This window comes from Bubalus kerabau, chromosome 8, assembly GCF_029407905.1.
Source record: "Bubalus kerabau isolate K-KA32 ecotype Philippines breed swamp buffalo chromosome 8, PCC_UOA_SB_1v2, whole genome shotgun sequence".
Taxonomy (NCBI): Eukaryota; Metazoa; Chordata; class Mammalia; order Artiodactyla; family Bovidae; genus Bubalus; species Bubalus kerabau.
In genome coordinates this window covers 25,851,888-25,876,344 of record NC_073631.1, presented here as the reverse complement: position 1 = coordinate 25,876,344, position 24,457 = coordinate 25,851,888, and the positions used below count along the sequence as shown (strand labels likewise).

At 37.6% G+C, this 24,457-nt stretch overlaps 1 protein-coding gene across 1 annotated transcript in view; it reads left to right on the top strand.

Moving 5' to 3' along the window:
* Window positions 1-24,457, top strand: part of DGKB (diacylglycerol kinase beta) — a 1,145,939-nt gene that overhangs the window by 528,492 nt on the left and 592,990 nt on the right. The window contains exons 15-19 of the mRNA XM_055589891.1: window positions 3,509-3,583; window positions 8,283-8,402; window positions 19,358-19,475; window positions 22,554-22,642; window positions 22,725-22,841. Coding sequence (XP_055445866.1) covers window positions 3,509-3,583; window positions 8,283-8,402; window positions 19,358-19,475; window positions 22,554-22,642; window positions 22,725-22,841 — 519 coding nt within the window. The remainder of the gene's footprint in view (window positions 1-3,508; window positions 3,584-8,282; window positions 8,403-19,357; window positions 19,476-22,553; window positions 22,643-22,724; window positions 22,842-24,457) is intronic.

Here is a 24,457-nt window from a genome sequence, read left to right as displayed (position 1 = left end):
TGAAGAAAATATAAGAATATTACTAAAAGAATAAGTGTCAGATTATGGAAATTTTGAAGTACATAGGTACCTATAAAAACAAATGTTTCGATATACTGAATACTGATTAAAAAAAACATTTCTGACAACGAGTTTTTCTCATCATCTGATGTACTTCCCAATAGCAGAACTCAAACAGATTTTTACAAGCAGAGCAATGAAGTTGGACACACATTAATGTAACACTGAGTAGGATAATGGTACATTAGCTTCTCCACAGAGAGATAAAAATATACAATTGCTCATTTAGAAATCTGAATTGATGCTGTGATTGTGGGATTTCTTATGCTAGGGTATTTCTAATTTTTCAAACACTGTTATCTTTAGTGCTTAGTAGTGTTCAGTTTTCGACTTAGGAATATTAAGCTGCATGATACATTCGCTCATTTTCTGGGGGCATTTCATGGCTAGTCATTTAGATTTTTTTCTATATATGTCAATATGCTTATTGTAACACTTCTGACTATACTAATATAAATTTTCAAATCAGATTTGTTTTAATTTTTCTTTTTTAATAGTTCTATTACTTTATTTTTTAAAAAGTAATTTATTTAAATAATTTTCTTTTTAATTAAAGAATGTGTCTTTACTAGACTTTTAGCCATGGGTTGGCAACTAATTTGAAAATCCAGTCAAATGCTTTTTTTGGTCTCTGGACATTTTTTGGTTAACATATAGTAGATTACTAACAATATTTATAATTATATTCTGAATATTATACAACAAGCTGAGGATAAATGTTTGCTTATGATTGAATTAATCTTTTTTTGTAAATAAAGCTCTATGGTTTTTGGCCACACAATTTTCTGCCCCAGGAGATTTTCTTCACCACCAGGTTGGAACTGCAATTCCAATGTCATTTTCTTAGAAATTTAAAGACTTAGCTGTTCATATATTGGAAATACAGCAGAAGAAAATTAATACTTTGAGAAATGACCAGTATGTCTAATAATACTAGTTAATATTATTGATTACTTGTCTCAGATAAGATCAATGTGTTTTATATAATATATTTAATCTTTGTAGCAACTCTATGAACTAGGTACTATTAGCATATCCATTTTTCCTGAATCTTTGAGAGGTTAAATGACTTATCTGATATCACATGCCCATACAATAGCACACCCCAAATAGTTTCAATTTCTCAAAACATATCCAGAGACTTCAATGGTCCCAAATCATTGTTGTTTAGTCACTAAATCATGCCCACTTCTTTGGCAACCTTAAGGAGTGTAGCCCACCAGGCTCCTCTGAGCATGGGGTTTCCCAAGCAAGAATACTGGAGTGGGTTGTCATTCCCTTTTCCAGGGGATCTTCCTGACCCAGGAATGGAACCTGCGTCTCCTGCATCTCTTTCATTGGCAGGTGGATTCTTAACCACTGAGCCACCAGGGAAGCCCAATGAGCGGATTGTCAGAAGTAGGAAGGTGTATATATGCAAAGATAAAGTACCTGGAAGATTAGTTACACACACACACACACACACACACACACACAGAAGTCGCTTAGTCGTGTCCGACTCTTTGCGACCCCATGGATTCACACACATACATAAATTCTAGCCTCTAATTCCAAAGTAGTAGTGTTAATTGCTCAGTCATGTCTGATTCTTTGCCACCCCACTGACTGTAGCCTGCCAGGCTCCTCTGTCCATGGTTTCTCCAGGCAAGAATACTGGAATGGGTTGCCATTCTCTTCTCCACAGGATCTTCCCAACCCAGAGATCGAACCCTGGTCTCCTGTGTTGCAGGCAGATTCTTTACCATCTGAGCTACAGCAAAGTCCTGATACTACACTTGATCGTGGTCAAATGTGTTTGAATTTTTTTCTTATCTGTAATAAATAAACACATTTGTATTTGCATTGTTTCTGAGACAGCCTATGTTATAAAAATAATACTTTTATGATTAGAGTTCTATTTTTCAGTTTCTCAGAGGGATCCACAAATCCTTCTATCAAGAGAACCTCTTTAACCATATTTTCTTCTTCATTTTATATTAACCATATATATTAGATTAGAGATTTGAGTAGAGGAGATCAGCCCTGGGATTTCTTTGGAAGGAATGATACTAAAGCTGAAACTCCAGTACTTTGGCCACCTCATGTGAAGAGTTGACTCATTGGAAAAGACTCTGATGCCGGGAGGGATTGGGGGCAGGAGGAGAAGGGGACGACAGAGGATGAGATGGCTGGATGGCATCTCTGACTCGATGGATGTGAGTCTTAGTGAACTCTGGGAGTTGGTGATGGACAGGGAGGCCTGGCGTGCTGCAATTCATGGGGTCACAAAGAGTCGGACACGACTGAGTGACTGATCTGATCTAATCTGATCTGATATTTTATTAATATGCTTTTCAGCTTTCTTCTTTTATACTTCTTATACTTTATCATACTATAAAACACTACTTCTAATTATATCATTTACTGACTTAAAATTATTAACATTCACAAAGTACATTTAGTCTGTTCTAAAGATACAGAAGAATTAAAACATTAAATAAATCAGTATGAAAATATATGTTAAGTTATTTAGCCAAGGCATCTATATTAACCAGCAGTTCTTTACAAAGTTGTCATTGAGCAGAATGTGAAAATTCAAACTAAAATTCTGTCTCCTCATAAAATAAATTCTACATGCCTTAGCCTCCAAACCTTGACCTGAACACACCTCTAGCAGAGCAAATTATACCAATAAATGGCTAAAATAGTCAATATACATTCTCATTATATCAGAATAAAAATAAACCTCAGAGTTACCCTCAAACGCTTCCTCCCACCCTTCCACACCTGTTCTCCAGCTGTGGAGTAAGAATACTTGGAGGGAATTTGGAACAGAGGGGACAAGGGTGTACCTGTGGCTGATTCTTATCGAAGTTTGATAGAAAACAACAAAATTCTGTAAAGCAATTAACCTTCAATTAAAGAACAAATTAAAAAAAATGATAAGCTTGTGAAATTATGCATGCTTCTACTTTCATCAGATACTGCTTTCCAAACAAAACTTTTCCTAAAAATCTTCTGCTGGAAGGAAATCTTTCTTTGTATAATTGTGCCCTCTCCTGGTGAAGCTTTCTAGACAACATCCAGAAGGAGTAGTTAGTATAGTCGACTTCACAGTTGGCACAGTAGTAAAGAATCCTGCTGCCCATGCAGGAGACACAGGAGATGCTGGTTAGATTCCTGGGTCGGGAAGACACCCTCGAGGAGGAAATGGCAGCCCATTCTAGTATTCTTGCCTGGGAAATCCCATGGACAGAGGAGCCTGGAGGTCTGTAGTTCATGGGGTCTCAAAGAGTTGGACATGACTGAGCATGCATGCATATGTTTACTTTTTATATAAAAGTAATCATTGCACTCTTTTAGTGTTTGAGCTACATGTTGAACAAATCAATTCCTGTAAGTCAAAGTTGAAGAACTTACTAAGACCTTGTATTCATTCTGTCTCTCTCCCTCTCCTCTCCTCCTTCAGGAACTAGAAAATATCATCAGTCAGATGATGCACGTGGCCGAGTACCTCGAATGGGATGTCACTGAACTGAATCCAGTAGGTATAGGGATGATTTAACTCTTGGCTACTTTCTAGAAGGCACTTGGCTCTTTCACCTTTTTTGCCATCCTAGTATGTAACTGGGATTTGATTTTATCTTTTCATAACTCTTAAGTTACTATTTATAATCAATAGTCAAAGTGGATTCTGAGTATAAAATAATGTATGTGGTTTTCTGAAGTTCTTAGCAGTGATATCTTGCTTTTCTTTCTCATGGAGATTAATTTGAATGATGGTCTTAAATAAGTGTAAGTAAACACGCTGTTGATGACACTACCAAGGTCATATTGTGCCATGAAGAGTCAAATAGATACGTATTTTAGGATCTCCATGTTTTCCCTTATTTGGGAATAGCTGGAGTAGTCATTCTGAAAGAGGAAGAAGGTGATTATGAAGATGATAATGATGGTTGTCTGTGCACAGGGCACTGTTATCTTTCCTTCTGTGTTATTTAAGGCTTGCAACCCTAAGAGGTAGATACTACTGTTTACTCATTTTACACATGAGGAAATGGAGACCCCAAAGGTTTGTTTTAATTTATTTTATTGAAGTGTAGTTGATTTACAATGTTACAGTAGTTGCATTCTACTGTACAGCAAAATGATTCAGTTATACTTATATACACATTCTTTTCCATTATGGTTTATCACAGGATTGAGTATAGTCCCTATGCTATCCAGTAAGACCTTGTAGTTTATCTATCCTGTGTATAATAGTTTGCATTCGGTAACCCCAAACTCCCAGTCCATCCTTCCCATCCACCTCCTTCCTACAAGCACAAGTCTGTTCCCTATGGCTGTGAGTCTGTTTCTGTTTTATTGGTAAGTACATTTGCATTATATTCTAGATTCTACATGTAAGTGGCATCATATGGTATTTGTCTTTGTCTGGCTTACCTTGCTTTAAATGATAATATTTAGGTCCATCCTTGTTGCTGCAAATGACATTATTTCATTTTTTATGGCTGAGTAATAATCCATTGTGTCTATATAACAGGTCTTATTTATCCACTTTTCCATCGATGGACATTTAGGTTGCTTCCATGTCTTGGGTGTTGTAAAAAGTGCTGCAATAAATATTGGGGTGTATGTATCTTTTTGAATCATAGTTTCCTCCAGATACATGCTCAGGATTGCAGGGAGACTCCAAAATGTTAGTGAAAGTGAAGTCGCTCAGTCGTGTCCAACTCTTTGGAGACCACATGGCCTGTAGCCTACCAGGCTTCTCGGTCCATGGGATTTTCCAGGCAAGAATACTGGAGTGGGTTACCCTTTCCTTCTCCAGGAGATCTTCCTGACCCAGGGATTGAACCCAGGTCTCCCGCATTGTAGGCAGACACTTTACTGTTTGAGCCACGGTATTAGTGACTTGCCCCCAAACTCTCTAGCTAATTAAAGATCGAGCTAGGAAACATTAATCACATTGTTTAAAGAAACAGTATCGAACGGTGCCTATAAGAGAATAAAAACCTCTTGTTTTCCATAGATTTATATCCAAGTTACCAATATTATTCAAATGTGTATTAAAACATAAGTGGTTTGAAATTTTTACTTCAGTCACAGGTAATATTTGGGGGAGAGTTAATGAATGTTATTGATTTTAGTTTCTCTTTGAAACCAACTCAATGTAGCAAATTGTACATTAGTTAAGTAAATACAAATCAATTTAATTTAAATGTTTTACATTTTATATGAATACAAAGAGCCCATTTAACCACATAAATTCCCATTTATGCAGTCAGCTCCATGGTAATGGCATGATAATGTGATAGGAGAGCTCAAATCACATTTTCCTTGCATTGCAAACTAATGCAGTTAAAGTGCAACCAAATCAGTGCAATGCTGTGTACGGGGCCAGCACCATTCTTACTGGGATCAGGGTTTTCCAGGTTTCAACTCAGCTGGTTTTTCTTTTTCCTTTTTGAATGTGGAAATGCATATGCTGTACACATAATGAGTGGCAGATATCATTAACAAAATTTCAGTTTGCATTTGGAATAATAAAGTAGATGGTAACATATTTAATTAGAAGAATATCTCTTGATTCACTGTAATACTGTTTTCACTGAAATCAAAGGACTTCTTGTGAGTTCTGCTGCCTTTGTTGGTTGTGTTTATGTAAAACAGCTTTCTCTACCGTACTTAATACCTGTGAATATAATTTATCTATTAATCAAGCCTCTTGTGCTCAATGGAGTAATAAAGGGAAGAGGACCATTTTTTTAGTCAGCTTTCTAAGCAGACGGAAGCACCGCTACGTCACAACAAAAGTATTTGGTGGTGGTGGGGTTTGAGAAAATGGGGATCTGGATGCTCTGTGGAAGGGATAGTGGTGGCTGGGTAGTCTAATTAGAACAAATACATACTGGAAAATGCGATTAATAAGCTAAATAGCAGTATTAGTCATTTGTGGCATATACTAATAAGTCTGTCCTTTCTGTGGGCAGTATAGTGTCAAGATAAAAGCCTTGCCTGTGTCTGTAGCTGCTGTCATAATACCTGCCTCATCCTGCCTGATGATTCAGCAGCTCTCCCCGTTTCAAGCATGTGTGTACTTTTATATACATTGTTTGACTCTTAAGTTGGCATGATAAATAACGAGAAGGATACATTTGATGTTGATGGCAGTTAGTAGGGGAGATGAGATGTCCTTGAACAGAGTTCTTAAAAACTAATCCAGGCTCTCCCATTAGATTTACTAAGCACGAAATGAATGGATCAGTTCTCTGAAACAAATGCTCTGTGTTTTAGTTCTCGTCCTGTTTGTTCATTTCTGCTGGTTCATGAGAGTGCCTTCAAGAGGCAGGGCCTTTTAATCAGACCTTATGCCCAATTTTAAATGAATTCCCTTGTCCTTCATTTTGAGAGTAATGAAACTATTACAGCATCATTTTTTCCCAACAAGACTCTTTCCAGTACCTATAGATACATTTGTTTCTAGGAAGGAAAATTATCTGATTTTAAAATACTTCTTGAGGAAAAACACCAATCAACCAGGTTCAGCGATGTTGAGGCAAATGATCCTTCTATCAACAAACATATCAAGTATTCCATTCATTACACCTTTTCAAATTTTTCTTCTAATGTGCTCTGTGTTTCTTTCTTGTTTTTTTTTTTTTTTGAATGGATTAAAACTTCCATATTAGATAAAGTGGGGAGTTACTTCCTTCCCTGCATTCTTCCACATTTTCCTCTTTGGTGCCATTAGATAGGAGGTACTACGCCTTTCCAGCAGCCGAGGGTAATATAATGTCTGCTAATGTAACATGGGGCTTCCCAGGTGGCACTAGGGTGAAGACTCTGCCTGCCAGCACAGGAGACACAAGAGACGTAGGTTTGATCCCTTGGTCGGGAAGATTCCCTGGAGAAACACAGGGAAACACGCTCTAGTATTCTTACCTGGAGAATCTCATGGGCAGAAGAGCCTGGTAGGCTACAGTCCATGGGGCCACAAAGTTGGACATGACTGACCCACTGAACATACAATATAACACTAACAACAGCTATATTAAACTTACTGTGTATGCTAGATACTCTTCAAGGATACTTAGACTGTATTAGCACATCTAACTCTCACACCAACCCTTGGAGTTAACAACACATATTAGCACTATGCAGCCAAGAGGTAAATGTATTCCACATACTGTGGAGAACACTTTGGGATACTGTATGCAAGTCATCTTTAGAAAAGAAATCTAATCCAAATGGTCTGATTGTTTAACTTCTTGGCTCTATTAAGTTCTGATAGGCAATTAAAAGCGACTTAATTCCCCTGCCCCATACCACTTAGCAAAGAATTATTTCAGCTCTTTGCCATGAAGTTAATTTGTTCAGTCATTATCTGGCATATATTTGAATAAAAAAAATAATCTAGAGACAGCAATTAAAGATCACTTTCATCCATAAATTAAAAGTACCTTTTTGTTTAAGCTCTGCCATTCAGTGAGAAAATATTAAAAAGTGAAGCAATTATGTCTAAAAGTTGATCAGTATAAGTAGTCATGTTCTAGAAATCATAGCAAAACTACTATTATTCTCAATGACAGGATTAACATTGTACCAAGTTATCTAGATAGTTACCTCAACTTCCCAGTTAGCTGCTGGTATGTGTGTGCGTGTGTGTGTGTGTGTGTGCGTGTGTACCTGTGCACATGTGGGTATGCATACTGAGTCATGTCCAACTCTTTGCAACCCCCTGGACTTTTAACCTGCCAGGCTTCTCTGTACCTGGAATTTTCCAGGCAAGAATACTGGAGTGGGTTGCCATTTCCTTCTCCAGGGGATCTTCCCAACCCAGGATTGAACCTGTGTCTCCTGCATTGGCAGGTGGGTTCTTTACCAGTAGCACCACCTGGGAAGCAGTTCGCTGCTAGTCACAGTTTATTGGGCTTCCCTGGTGGCTCAGATGGTAAAGAATCTGCCTGCAAGGCAGGAGATCCGGGTTTGATGGCTACCCACGCCAGTATTGTTTCCTGGAGAATCCCATGGACAGGGGAGCCTGGAGAGCTATATAGTCCATAGGGTTGCAAAGCAACTTACACACGCACTCCTGAAGCAACTTACACACACACACACACACACACACACACACACACACAGAGTTTATTATAATCAATTCATTGTAATACTTGGTTATATCACATTAAACTTATTTTATTGATTCATTTTCAAATTTTTCCTCATCTTCTCTATTCCAGATCCTCCATGAAATGATGGAAGAAATTGACTATGATCATGATGGAACAGTCTCTCTGGAGGAATGGATTCAAGGAGGCATGACAACAATTCCACTCCTTGTGCTCCTGGGCTTAGAAAATGTAAGTATTTACATAGATGCGGTAACATGGTGGTAAGTCAGTGGAGGTCTCTTTTATACATTTTGATTATAAATTCATCTATTTTCTACAGTTAAGTATTTATTGAGTGCCTGATCCTTCTAATATGTATGACACTGTGCAATTTAACAGTAGCTCCTTGTATAATAATACTTGCCATGAATATATTAGTTCATTTTAGGTATTACCTTATTATTTAATACATGATTGCTCTCTTTTCCCCGCTATTTAAAGTGCAATCTAGTTTAAAAATTATTGATCTCTTTTTATCTAATGGAAGAAACACCCCAGCATGACTGCATGCTGTGGTTCTTATCACACTCCATCCATTTCTATACTTCTTCTCCTCATGAAGATGATCTAGTTTATTGGTAAGCAAACCCGTAAGTGGAGGAGCCAATTATAATTGAGGTGGTTGACTCTATATATACATAAGTGTATGCATATTTTGGACTTGGCTTCCCTGTTGGCTCAGACGTTAAAGAATCTGCCTCCAATGCAGTAGACCCGGGTTTGATCCCCATATCGGGAAGATTCTCTATTGAAGGAAATGGCAATCCACTCCATTATTCTTGTCTGGAGAATCCCATGGAGAGAGGAGCCTGGTAGGCTACAGTCCGTGGGGTCACAAAGAGTCGGACACAACTGAGTGTCTAACACTCCACAGCACTCCATATATATTGTCGTTCAGTTGCTCAGTCGTGTCCGACTCTTTGCGACCCCATGGACTGCAGCACACCAGGCTCCCCTGTCCTCCACTATCTCCCAGAGTTTGCTCAAATTCAAGTCCATTGATGCAGTGATGCCATCTAGCCATCTGATTCTCTGTCACCTTCTTCTCCTCCTGTCCTCAATTTTTCCTAGCATCAGGGTGTTTTCCAATGAGTTGGCTTTTTGCCTCAGGTGGCCAAAGTATTGGAGCTTCAACTTCAGCATCAGTCCTTCCAGTGAATATTTAGGGTTGGTTTCCTTTAGGATTGACTGGTTTGATCTCCTTGCTATCCAAGGGACTCTTGGAGGCTTCTCCAGCAGCACAATTAGAAAGCATCAATTCTTCAACGCTTAGCCTTCTTTATGTTCCAATTCTCACATCTGTACATGACTACTGGAAAAACAATAGCTCTGACTATATGGACCTTTGTTGGCAAAGTGCTGTGTCTGCATTTTAATACGCTGTCTAGGTTTGTCATAGCTTTTCTTCCAAGGAGCAAGCATCTTTTTGTTTTCCTTACATAGCGGTGGTCTGTCACAGTTTTTCCTTCTAGTCCTGTCAATGTTTTCTCATATCACTGCCTCCAGTGGTAATTAAAACTGGTGGTTTGGGGAATAACATACCAACCTCAGATTGGACTGTGATATGATAGTGACTTTGAATCTAGAGCTTACTACCCCAGTTTGGTTGAATTTCGGTAATAGTTAATTTAAAAATTCAACACTGGATTTTTACACTTAGCTTTAATAAACAAGAATTAACTACCACATTCAGATAGTATACTGTATAATTAGATTCAAAGAGCGTTACTTATGGAAAGCAGCATGGCACATGGAATAGTTAAAGTTTTGAGATGCAAGATCATTGTGTTCATTGCTTCTCTGCTTTTTCAAGTATTTGTTTACTGGCTGCCCTGGATCTGTGTTGCTGTGTGTGGACGTTCTCTAGCTGCAGAGAGGGCTACTCTCTAGTTGCGGTGCGTGGGCTTCTCACTGCAGTGGTTTCTCTTGTTGCAGCTTGCATGCTCTAGAGCACAGCTTCTGTAGTTGTGGCAGCTGAGCTTAGTTGCCCTGCAGCATTGGGGACTTCCTGGACCAGGAATTGAATGGTACCCCCTGCATTGCAAGACAGATTGTTATCCACTGAACCACCAGGGAAGCCCCTGTTACACTTCTTGTTACCAGCAATAACATTTTTTCAAATTCAAGACTATGCTATAGTTAACTCAAGATACCCGATTTTTAAGTCAGTTCCCAAGAGCTCTTGCAGTCTGTGTGAAATATGTGATAGTGTGTAAAAATATGTTGCACATTTTTACATATTATTTTGGGAATACATAAATGGGCTTTGGGATGGTGGAATTCATCTGTTTCATCTGGATCTTCAAATTCTTTTACATTCAGGTTAATCTTATGGGGCCCATTGGATTTTAGCAATGGTCAGAGGAGGGAAAAGTAGAATTACTAATAGATGATAAATAGGAAATTAATCTTAAGGTAAAAAATTTATTAAATCAAAGATAATATCAGCCTTATTAATAGATACATAGTTCCACATTTTGAGAATTAATGAAGCAATACTTCTTGTGTCTGATGTTCTTATACTATACATAACCTAGTATCTTCTTGTAATAACTTACTATGTATCTCTGCATCAAAAATATTTGTTTCATTTTTTAATATACCTTTGACAAAGGCATATGTAAGTCAGAATATTGGGTGAAAACAGAAAATAAACTGACAAAATCTTAACTTCAGAAGGTTTGGTGTATGTTCTGTACTGAAAAATAGTTGGTATGACTATTCAAGATGTTCCAATGATAGTGGTTCCTGAGAATGGAATTTTATATTTTTAAAACTAATTTTTTTAAACATTTATGGAAATTCTAGTATGAGAGAAGATTTAGGAATGAGCAAGTAAATTATTTGATAATAGCAGGTTTGACAGGAAACTGGGGAATTGGAAACATCTATATTTTTAATATCCCAGAAAAAAATTTGAAATAATATTTTTCTTTGGAAGACATTGCTTACAAATTTTTTTACAGCTTTACTAATAAGTACAGATATTTGTGAAATTATGAACATTGCCTGGGTAAATATAGTCCACAAACCTGTATGCCTGTTACTTAAAAATACTTTAAACAAATATGGTATACCCCAGATACTAGAGGGCTTCCCTGGTGCCTTAGAGGGTAAAGAGTCTACCGCAATGAGGGAGACCCAGGTTCGATACCTGGGTCGGGAAGATCCCCTGGAGAAGGAAATGGCAACGCACTCCAGTACTCTTGCCCGGAAAATCCCATGGACGGAGGAGCCTGGTAGGCTACAGTCCACGGGGTCGCAGAGTCGGACATGACTGAGCGACTTCTCTTTCCTTTCTTTCCAGTTTCTAGCAGCAACTTCTTTAATTCAGCGGAATGAAAGTTCTTTGCCATTAATTTCCATCATGCTAATGTTACATAATTTACTTTATATTGATATTCTTAGATTTATAGTGTATGTGTTTCGTTAAAAGATTTTTTTGGGGGGATGCTTCAGTTCATTTCAGTTCAGTTCAGTCACTCAGTCGTGTCCGACTCTGGGACCCCATGAATTGCAGCACGCCAGGCCTCCCTGTCCATCACCAACTCCCGGAGTTCGCTCAGACTCAGGTCCATCGAGTCAGTGATGCCATCCAGCCATCTCATCCTCTGTCGTCCCCTTCTCCTCCTGCCCCCAATCCCTCCCAGCATCAGAGTCTTTTCCAATGCTGCTGCTGCTGCTAAGTCGCTTCAGTCGTGTCCGACTCTGTGAGACCCCATAGACGGCAGCCCACCAGGCTCCCCCGTCCCTGGGATTCTCCAGGCAAGAACACTGGAGTGGGTTGCCATTTCCTTCTCCAATGCATGAAAGCGAAAGGTGAAAAGTGAAGTCGCTCAGTCTTGTCTGACTCTTAGCGACCCCATGGACTGCAGCCTACCAGGCCCCTCCGTCCATGGGATTTTCCGGGCAAGAGTACTGGAGTGGGGTGCCATTGCTTTCTCCGTCTTTTCCAATGAGGGGGTGCTTAATGGGAGAAATTCGGGGTTCAAAGAAACCTGAGCTGCGTTCCCAGTGATGGCCACTAGATGGCAGGGCTACATTGTTTAACATTTGTAGATGGCCTATGAGATTGGATGTTTTCCCTTTGAAGAACAATTCTGAGAGTGTTTTCTTCACTTCTTAAAAAAAAAAAAGCTGATAATGTTTTTAATATTTCTTTTGTAAAATAGGTAAGCTATTAATTATATTCACAAATCAGAGCATCTATTTGTTAAAAAGAGCTTTTTAATTCCCAGACATGTTAAGTGTTTTACAAACAAGGAATAAATAACATAGTGACAACTGAGTGATGAGGGCCTTTTCTTTTTAGTAAATGAGATTTATTTCCTTTTCTGTAGGCATTTAATATGCTATATTATTACCTGTAGAGAATTTAATTCATGGAGCCATTTCCCCCATACCCTACCCGCTACTTTTACTTTTCAGATTAGAAATCTAGAAGTTTTAGGTTGAATTCAGCCACTTAATATGAGGCCTGTCTTATTATGTTGTCCTATATACTCTTGTCTATTGTCTATTATGAGCTCAGGTAGTAGATGCTAATTGACAGTGCCTGTTAAATACCACGGTGTATTTGAAAATGGCCGTGGCGTACGTCCCCAATTACACAGATAGAAAATTGTCCTGGGAGAGCAGTCCTCACTTGTAATGTTAGGCAGAGCAGCTGTGATTTTACTGGAGTTCAGTTTTCTCCACCAACAGGATCTTTAAAACTACACTGTTTTACATTATACCTATTTTGGTGCCAAAAGCAGGATCGTAGTTTATCAAAACCTTGTTCTTTATCAAATGCTAGAGGGTAAGAGTCATTTTCTTTCCCTTAGAAGGAGTCCTTCAAACTTCATGAGACCCAGTATAAAATGATATAGTCTGTCATTTGGGGGGGGGGTGCATTTGATAACATTAAAAAATTTATGTATGACACTGAGTCATTCTTCCTTCAGCATTCATCTCAATTAAGAATATGTTTTTTTTTAATCTTACCTTGAATGGATAAAATTTATTAAAATAACTGTGTCTAGCAATAAACTCTGAATGATGACAAACTTTGCCTATTAAAGGACAGATAGCAAATAGTTTAAAGTTTGTGGGTCATAAAGTCTCTGTTGCAACTGCCAGACTCTGCCACTGAGGTGCAAAAGCAACCACAGACAGCACCTAACTGAGAGATCAGGGCTGTGTTCTAATAAAACTTTATTTACAAAAATAGCTTGTTGGCTATGTTTGACCCAAGGGCCATAGTTTGCTGACCCCTGATTTATTCTATTGTTATTATGCCATATCACAAATTACATATTATATATTCTGTCATAAAATACAATGAGTTTTAACTGGTTTTAAATCATTTTGGAAAGAAAAGTCTGATTTAAAAAAAAATAGATCAATTAGATCATTCCAGTAAGGACCCATGAAGAGATGATAGAATGGCAGTTAACATTATCAAATTGGCCTTCACCCTGACTTGGTTTGGAGAAGAAAATAGCAACCCACCTCCAGTATTCTTGCCTGGGAAATCCTGTGGACAGAGGAGCCTGGTGGGCTACAGTTCATGGGGTCACAAAGAGTTGGACATGACTTGGCGATTAAACAACAACAATAACCGGCTTGGTTATGAACAGACCAGGTGATTTTGTTGCTAGACAGTCATCTTCTCTGGACGTGTTCAAAGAAGTTAGTCAGGAATATCCCTTTCCTTTTCTAATATTCTTTCAGTTCAAACGTTTGTTGTACTAGATGAACAAGATAATTAATGATGCCGTGAGCGTGTCCTAAGTTGCTCAGTCGTGTCTGACTCTCTGCGAACCTTTGTACTGTAGCCCGCCAGGCTCCTCTGTTCATGGGATTCTCCAGGCAAGAATACTGGAGTGGGTTGCCGTTTCCTTCTCTAGAGGATCTTCCCAACCCAGGGATTGATTCCACGTCTCTTATGTCTCTTGCATTGGCAGGCAGGTTCTTTACCACTCGTGCCGCCTGGGAAGCCCCAATTAATGATGTTCCAATTCCTGAAATCTTTGATCTGGGATCATTGTTAGATTTTTCAAAGAAAGTTTCTAAATTCACACTATCATAAAAACTGGAATACAGATTTAAATAGAAGCCTGGCTTAAAATAAGGATACCTTAAATTCTTAGTCTTGGATTGTTGGTGCCAAATCTGGCCTGTGTGATTTTTGAATGGTTATTTATTTTGACTTCTTTATTTTTGTTCAGAGTCCTGGTTTTTAAACCCTATAGGCAGTTTACAGTTTAAGCTTTGCCATTGTTTTTAATGTTTTGGTATATGTATTTTTGTGCCTGATTCAATAAAGTAAAAGGATTGTTTGGTTTGATTTCTGATGAAAATTGTCCCCTGGTGAATATGAATGGAGAGCAGAAGATGATGTATTCTAAGCTGTATTTGGAAAAGTAATGTTTCACACTCTATTTTTTTAATTTGGTTGCAATGTTGCTCTGCTGTTTATACATTGCTCAATCAGGAAAGGAGTTATGAAGCTGGATAAATGCAACCATTCTTGAGATTCCACATCAGGTCATTCAAGGAAAATAACCATGTGATGTTACAGTCTGTTGAATTGGCATTTGAACCATAAGATTATCAGGGTCTGAGCCTGATTTCAGAAAGTGCGATCTGGAGAAGAATAGTTGGTTGTAGCTCTGCTCAGAATTTTAAAACTTCTCTCTACATTTTCTTTTTGTCTAAAAGGGCAGTTTCTTTTGTATTGTTATATTTTTTTGAGACCTTGAACAGAAAAGTAAGATAATTTAATGGTGCTTATTGTTGATTGAGTTGGAATCCATTTGCAACCTTAGCTCTCTATGTGTTGTAATTGAAGGCAGTTGAAATGAGCTTAGCAGGGGAATGGGAGCATTCTGGCTTTGACATCAGTGAAATTTCTCCATGACATTTTTAGAAAAGGTGTGTGTGTGTGTGTGTGTTAGTTGCTTAGTTGTGTCTGACTCTTTGCAACCCCATAGACTGTAGCCCACCAGGCCCCTCCACCCATGGGATTCTCCAGGCAAGAACACTGGAGTGGGTTGCCGTTTCCTTCTCTATCTTTAGAACATAATGATATTTATAACATTCCTAGTTCACTTGAGCACTGTGTACAATCCTGGAGGTATTTAAGGGGAAAAAGCTAAAACTTTACAAATCACTAGATTAAGAAATAGTTTTCAATATTTTCCAAAGAGCATTCTTCTCTTTGAAACTTCCTTTTGACTTAAAAGGTCAAAAGGAATTAAAAGGTGAGGAGGACCCTGATGCTGCTCTGAATTTTCCTGGATTTCATTAAACATTTCTCTGACGTCAGCACAGAACTGAACTACTTCATTATAAAATACAGTGTTTACTAAATATCAGGAATACATTTTTATTAAGAGTAATGTCTAATGATGGAAAAAAAATAGAAGAACACAATTTTTATGAAATAAGCCATTTTAAATCTACAAACATCCTTCTCAAATCTTTTAACTGAAATGCTGGGATGTTACACAACTCAACCCAATGATGGTAATAATATTTGCTGTTTATGTAACACCAATCTTCTGAGGAGCTAAATTGACTTCACAGGTATTGTATAATGAAACCTCACAGCACGGTCTGGGTGAGGAAAGCGGTTACTGTCATTTTATTAGAGAGGAAAATAAAGGTGAAATGGCTTATCCACATTTTCATCAGAGGCCAGGAATCAAGTCTTCCAGATTAGCTCTTCATTGCTTTTTTAGAAAAATGAATTCCTTTCTATGACAATAAATATTTATTTGCAATAGAAGTACTAATAGGCATATGCTGTCCCTGCTGATGGAATATAGTAAGGGGCCCATCCTCCCCCGCCCCCACCAAGTTTACCATCTAAATAAGACAAACAAGACAAGACATGAAAATACAGAGTGTTGGAGTGTAATTTGCACTGCTGAGAAGTAGTTGGCTCCTGGTTTCAATTTCTTCTCTTGAAGTCACATACATATTTCATCCTTTGCATAGTTTGGCAATGTATCCGGCTAAGAGCTATAAAGCTATTTAATTTGTTTTTGGTAAAGCGTTTTATGTCTGGATAATGGATTTGTACATCAGTGGCAGCCTGTAACATGGCTAAGTGTTCTGATTGACAGAACACCCACGTTCAGACTTGTTTATTTTTTGATAAGGAAAATGCCAGCTAACTTAGTCCATATGTGTTCTTCCACGGGAGGAGGCTTATTCACATGGAATGGACACTCATTTAAAAATAAAATGACAGGGATTATAAGAACAGTCATACATATGAGAACTAAATTTTCCTTTCTCTTTTTCACTTAAAAATGTTTTTTAAGCATTGATCCTATTAATATTTAATGCTAAATTTATCAATATATTAAAAAAATTCACCTCTTAATCTTTTAGTATCAGGCTACCTGATTCTTATTTGAAAGAATAGAAAAATTTTAAATATAGACAGTTTATTATAAACTATAGCAGAATTAAGCAAATATATAAAGCTTTCCCACCTGGCCTTCCCAGGTGACTGGGTAAAGAATCCTCCTGCCAATGAAGAAGATACAAGAGTAACAGGTTTGATCCCCAGGTTGGGAAGATCCCCTGGAGAAGGAAATGGCAACCCACTCCAGTATTCTTACCGGGGAAATGCCAAGGAAAGGAGCCTGGCAGGCTACATGGGGGTCACAAGGAATCCGACACAACTAAGCACATGCTTGCTTAAAGCATTCCATTCATATAACAAAGATACTAGAAATCTTATGACTCAAGCAAACCAGAATTGGATTCAGAAATTACTATAAAAGCTATTTCTTAAGTTTTGGGGAAAACAATGAAACCCCATTGTCTTTAGATGTCCTCTCCATGACACCTTCTGCAGAAGTGCTTTTGTGGAGAGCTTGTGAGTCTTTTGTTGGGAAGATGAAGCTGAGTATTATCAAGAACTGTGAAGGTTCTAAGAGTTACCTACTTGTATGTGAACAAATGAACTTGCCACAGTTCTGTGGATGCTGGCAGAGGACATGAGTGTCTGGGTCAGAAATCAAGATTGCTCTCTCACCGCAAAGAAGCAGTAAGAGTCTCAGAGCTGATCTAGCTCTCCAGGCCTGCAAAGTCTCTTGGGGTGATGCAGAGGCCCAAGTAACAACATCAAAGCCGAGAACTCTCTGGCTTGGGGTAACTAAAGTGAAATGAAAAGTGTTAGTCACTCAGTCATGTTTGACTCGGCAACCCCATGAACAGAGCCCACCAGATTCCTCTGACCATGGGATTCTCCAGGCAAGAGTACTGGAGTGAATAGCCATTTCGTTCTCCAAGGGATCTTCCTCACCCATGGATCAAACCAAGGTCTCCCGTGTTGCAGGCAGATTCTTTATGGTCTGAGCCACCGGGGCTGAGCCATATTATCATATGCAGTAAACAAGCTTCCTTAACCTTTGCCTATAAAAGACAGATTATTTTCATTATATCAGACTGTAAGTAAACCTGCCCTCTGCTCTGGAGGGAGATATGTCTCTACAATGCAAGGCTGTACATTGTTGAAAGAGGACAGTTCTTCTGCTTAGAAAATGTGCAGATGATCAAGAGACCCATGGAGAACTATCTCCCAGGAAGCATTTTCATTAATGTTTCATATTATGATGCAAATTTGACATTTCTGGTTCTAATGTAAGAATTAGTTACTATGAATTTAATTGGGTGCTTCAAATCTGGTGGTTTATGTCTTGACTAGGAATAGGAAAAAGTGGTTAGGAAGCATTACTATTAATATTGTATTATTTAGAGAAACAAGATGATCGGGATATGTTTATATTATCTCACTCCCACAGAATTTGTATTAGTGACTCAGCGCATAATAGGTGCTCAAAAAATTATTAGGTCTGTGTGTTCCAAGAAATATGGCAACTTGATTGACCTGAAGAACCAAGACCTGCAGTGGTTTCTATAGAATCCCAATAAATGATGTCTAAAATTGATCTGAGTTGGATACAATTTGGTGAATGATGTACAAGGAGTACATGTTAATACAGAAAATGATGGTGAAAAAAGTGATAAATATATAGTAACTTCCTTTAATATCTTGACCTCCTTGTAAGGAATTCAAGAGATTTGTAAGCATCCTATTATTTTGTTTTTCTTCAGGGTTGGACGATGCAGATGTAATTAGGTATCTGATAGAGGATAGCTATTATGATATTATATAGAATTTTAGAAGAATAAATGATAATTACAGTTTTGCCAAGATTTTGGATTAATTAAACTCAGGATTTTATTGTCGTAAAAAATGATAGAGATTGTTACAAATAAAGACAATAACAGTGTTAATATTTTGCCATTTTTTCCATGAAATTAAATTCATTCATATTTTTTATTTTCTTATAATCATTCATGTTTTGCAAAAGAGAAGTAAAGAAAAAATTAATTAGAGCCTTACAAATACTTATTTTTTAAAATTTAACTATTGGAGACATACAAAAATATATGAATGTAAATTATAACATGTAAGGAATCCCCCAACTGAAGCCTTAGAATACCATCAGTAACTTACTTTTAAGTCTTATGTTTTCATCCCATCCTACCCGTCTGCTTCCTTATAAGAAAGACCTGATCACCCTCATGAAATTTGTATATTCCTACTATTAAGCAAGGCTTTGGAGCTACCCTGGTAGCTCAGTCAGTAAAGAATCTGCCTGCAGTGCAGGAGACCCAGGTTTGATCCTTTGGTCTGGAAGGTCAAATGTTAATACATTCTGTCTAGACTTTCACCTCTCAGAATCTTCCACTCAAGAATATTTTTGTCTTTCTTTATTCACGTATTTGTTTATGGAATTGTCCTAAAAATAAGATATCCAGGTGAGGCAGACATGCCTCTGTTCTCAGCAGTGCTCAGTTGGGCTGACCGTGACGCTGGTTCGGGACCTCCTGTTGAACTGTTGACATTAGGTGAGAATCTGTGGGTTGCTGTAGCATCTGAGAGTTGTTAGCAGGATCTCATTCCACTAGAGCACATGTGTTTTTCTAGACTCTGTGGCGATCTTGCAGAAAGTCAGGGATGAAATAACAGATTGTCTTCAAATGCTGCCGTCCAGCTCAGAATTTTATTGGCATTTTCTTATTCCACTGTTTATTTCATTAAGTGAAATCTGTTTCTCTTACGTCCCGTGCAGAATGTGAAGGATGACGGACAGCATGTGTGGCGACTCAAGCACTTTAACAAACCTGCCTACTGCAATCTTTGCCTGAACATGCTGATCGGAGTAGGGAAGCAGGGCCTCTGCTGCTCCTGTGAGTATGTTTCCTTTGCCTGGACATCATCACCTCCGGTGAGGAAAGGTTGATTTCATGGCACAGTCCTGTTTGCAGACAGAGTCAAGAAATTAACCTGACACTTCCTGTACATATGATTTATGTCTCCCTGTAGTATGTTTCTGAAGGCTTAGGTCATTCTAGTTTTAACTTCTTTCATTTTTGGAAAGCCCTCTCCTTGGGAAAGGAATAAGGACATTTTCTAACTCACAAGCCATTTTCTTTCCACTGTAATTTAGTTTATTCATGATTCTCATTGCTTCTGCGAGTATTAGGAAAATTTCCACTGGCCTCTCATACTTATATCTTACATTTACGCATATTTGTCCTTTTTTCCCCAAGTTAGTTGCTTTATTCACATTGTTTTCCTATAATGAGCTTATTCCTTTCAGTCTTTTAAAAATAATTACATGATCGTGTGTGTCTGATGTATAGAATAGTCTTTTGGACTCTGTGGGAGAGGGAGAGGGTGGGATGATTTGGGAGAATGGCATTGAAATATGTATAATATCATACATGAAACGAGTCGCCAGTCCAGGTTCAATGCACGATACTGGATGCTTGGGGCTGGTGCACTGGGACGACCCAGAGGGAGGGTATGGGGAGGGAGAAGAGAGGAGGGTTCAGGATGGGGAGCACGGGTATACCTGTGGCGGATTCATTTTGATATATAGCAAAACCAATACAATATTGTAAAGTTAAATAAAATAAAATTTAAAAAAAACTTAAAAAAATAAATAAAAATAATTACATGATCAGTTTGCACTCAGATTAAGAAATCACAAGGAATAAAAACTAACCTTGTACCTCAGACACATGAGTTTTAATTCTATCATGGAGAAGTTCTTCATATATGGTTAACGGGTATTAGAATGCAAAGTTTTGCCCGTTCATGAATTGCGGCCATTATTTTTATTTCAGCACAGTTAACGTTGCAATGTTTATTTTCTTCTACAGAATACTGCCCACTAGAATTTTCAGATAATGCTTGCATCAATTTATAAAAGGCACTTAAGAATTTTTAAACCAACAGCATGTACTCCTGAGGAACTTTTGCATTCTGTGATACTTCTGCTAAAACAGGGGGAATACTGAGTCCTCCTCACTAAGGGTGACTTTGTCTTAGTCCAGCACGTTGTCCAACCAAACCCTTTTCTGCAGTGTATGTTCACTGAACCTGTCAGGTTTATTGGACACATCCCATTTTTGTGCATTTATAATAAATCTAATTTCTTACCTGGCTTCCATATAATACATACTTTTCAGATATTAATTTTAGCTAATGGCTTCTTTGGTAGCATATTTGGGAGAAGACTTTCAGATGTTTTATTTGACATTAAAAACCATATTTTAGGATGCTTTTAAATGTTTACAGATTTTGATAAAGTAACATAAAATTATGTCATACCACTTCAGAGGACTGTTTCTGGTGGCCACACTTAAGAGGCTGGTTACCCCATAACATTCTCCATGTACAAAAGAAGTAATTTATTTTCAAGGATTTATTATTTTTAAGGAAAATAATTTTTCAGAGTATTTTCTATTGATGGGAGCTTATGAAACAAAATGGTAATTCTCAAATAATGTGGGCAGTGTCATGTAAGAGTGAGAATCTTACTCACAAATTTTAACTGATAAGTGTAGCAAATGTAATATACAACATTATTACCATTAGGGAAGAGAAACTATCTTTTCTTCCTCACTGTTGCCAAAGGGAGTCACAGATGTGGCTATTGGGGAAGAGTTTTACTATATAAGTATTATGTGAACTTAGTATTTTTTTCATTCTAATTCCATGCAGTGATTAATTTCTTTTTGTTTTGTTGAGAGAGCTACATGGTTGCTTTTTTACTTAATTTTTATTCCCTGTATTTATGCATTTGTTACTCTTAATTAAACCAGTATTTTATTAAAGAATATCTTTATAAGACCCTGAGTTATACTCAAAATCAAGCCATGTAGTAATTTACAGATGCCAATAAACTGTATATGTTGGCTTTATGTCACATTTTACACACACACACCCATATATATATTTGTATTTGTGAATATATGCATATTTGTGCTTAGTCGCTCAGTCGTGTCTGACTCTTTGGAAATCCATGGACTATAGCCTGCCAGGCTCCTCTGTCCATGGGGATTCTTCAGCCAAGAATATTGGAGTGTGTTGCCATGCCCTCCTCCAGGGAATCTTCCCAACCCAGAGATTGAACCCAGGTCTCCAGCATTGCAGATGGATTCTTTACCATCTGAGCCACCAGGGAAACCCATACATATTTGCATATACATATTAATTTTGTGTTTATACATGTATAAACATGTATATACAAAGATATACATGTGTATATCTTTGTATATGTGTATATATACACATTTGTACATATATATTAATTTTTGCATCTATATATCATAAATACATATATACACATGCACACACACATGCTTGCACACACACATACACACACACACCATATGCTGTCTAGCAAAGGTTTTTCCTTTTGGAGACAGATTGCCATGATGGCTATGAAGGATGAAGTTTAACTGAAGGCCTGGCATATATGAGGAAATCTATTCTCTAGAAATAGACTAACCAGCTATTTAAGATTTAGATAAATCAATAGACAAAACAGCAGAAACTCATGGGCTTTTACTCCCATGCCTGCCAGCTGCTCTCATGCCTATACTCTGTAAAATATAGATCTTTTCCTTCTAACAAATGACACCATGCCATTTGGCAGTCATCAATTTGTCTTTAATATTTTTGTCATTTGGGAATTATTGTGAAAAATTTGAGTGAGGCCTGATTTAATTAAGCATTTCCTGCTATGCCATGATAGAAGAGTCTTGGTTTTTCACATGCATAATATTTCCTGTACTAATTGGCCTTTTGTATTCCATGGTCAAAACAGTAGACTTGGACTTTTTCTTGATGCTGCTGATTGGATTGATTAGGGAGCAGTGGCTATGAAACAAGGTTCTGTTAATGTCATTCTTTCTCTATAAAATTGCAATCTGGGCCAGGATGAGCTCTGAATCTGTATACGTGTTTTCTTACAGTTTGCAAGTACACAGTCCATGAGCGCTGCGTGGCTAGAGCGCCTCCTTCCTGTATCAAGACTTACGTGAAGTCCAAGAAGAACACTGATGTGAGTGCATGGCCATGCTGGCTTTGGAAGTGTGTTGTTAATGGATGCTTCTTCTCATTGCAGTGCTCTCGTTCTGTTCTAGGTGATGCATCATTACTGGGTTGAAGGCAACTGCCCAACCAAGTGTGATAAGTGCCACAAAACTGTCAAATGTTACCAGGGCTTGACAGGACTGCATTGTGTTTGGTGTCAGATCACTGTGAGTAACATCGGAGAATATATCTCTTCCATTCACTCTTGATGAACACGCTGTATCCCATGCTCTCTGATGAGTCTTAGAAGGCCATCTTGACTTTTAGACTAAGTCCAAGTTAGTATAGCATAATGGGAGCCACTCATCTCATGTGTGGCTCCCAAAGGGATAAAGGTCAGAGTCGAATTTGACCTCAGAGGGTCCAGAATTTTAGAGCTAACCTTAGAGATAGTACTGTCATGAGGCTTTCAAACTGTGCTCTGTGGCGTTCTAGAAAGGTAACAAGGCACCATGGCTGTGGGTGGGCAGTGAGCTTGGAATACTGACTGGGTAGAGCTCAGCTAGCTCTCTGCCCTGAAACTCTATTTTGGTAGAATTTATTATTCTACATATTCTATATTTATTTTGAGTATAGGATCGATTAGGCTTAAAAAGGGTAGAACCATGAATAATGTGATCCAAAGACTTAATTTTATAGTGAAGATACTAAGACCAAGAAAATTTAAGCAAATCATTAATGACCACACAGCTAAGTAGAGATGCAGGCGTGTCCATATTTTAGTTCTTGATGATTCTAAGAACTCACTTAACCCTTCTTTACAATGTGTTGTTGCCTTACTCCTTTCATTAAGTCATAGATTGAGGGATACAGGTATGGATGTAAATGCTAACCATTAATGGCATTGACAATGAAGAAAAGTCACTTGGTCTTTCCTGGGAAATCTTTGCACTCTCCCTGGCTTGCATAATTGAAAAAGCTGCTTCAAGTAACTTCTGGGATAAACATATTTATTAGGTGGTATCTCTAGTATTTCATGTTGTATTTCTGGAAACTAATTACAATGCACATTTTTAAGAATAACCATTTTTTACCATTTAGTACAAAAACATTTATGGGGCTGAATTTTCCCCCCATTGACTTTGTTTTCTCTTTACACCTAGTGTATGGGTCATCTTATTAATAGGACAAATTGTTCTTGCATTATGGGAATGAAACAGTAGAGAGCAGTGTATCACTTAAGCAAATAAGTTTCTGTGTAGTGTCCCTGAGCAGTCCTCCCCAACACACACACCATTTAAAACTTTTCGTAAGTACACATACACACACACACACACATGAGATAATGAGAAAAACAAACTGTGACTTGTATTTCAAAAGTACAATTAAGTACTTTTTTTTAAATGAACACATTTTCTTCAATCATTTTCAGCTATTACTCAGTTAAATTATATTTACATTTGAAATTTCCTCAATTTTGAAAGACAGTTTTATTTTTTTGAAGTGATTGGGTATTATAATAAAACGTCTAACAATGATTTAAACTATACATGTGAATTACTTAAACATATTGATTTCTCAGTTTTAAGAAGACCATAACTATTTTATTTCTTAAAAACCTTGTGCTCATTAAAATATTAGTTTTCTTTTCTAAGCGTCTATACAAAATTTAATTTTTGTTTCAGATCTTATGTAACTCTATTCCTCTTATTTTCCCCATGGAGTACATCTTTTGTTAATTATATCTTTATTTTACTGTAAACTGAAGTTGGAGAATATCAGAATTTTTTTCTTCCTTGTATTTCAAGTTATTTCCCATCATTCATACATTTCAAATGTGTTA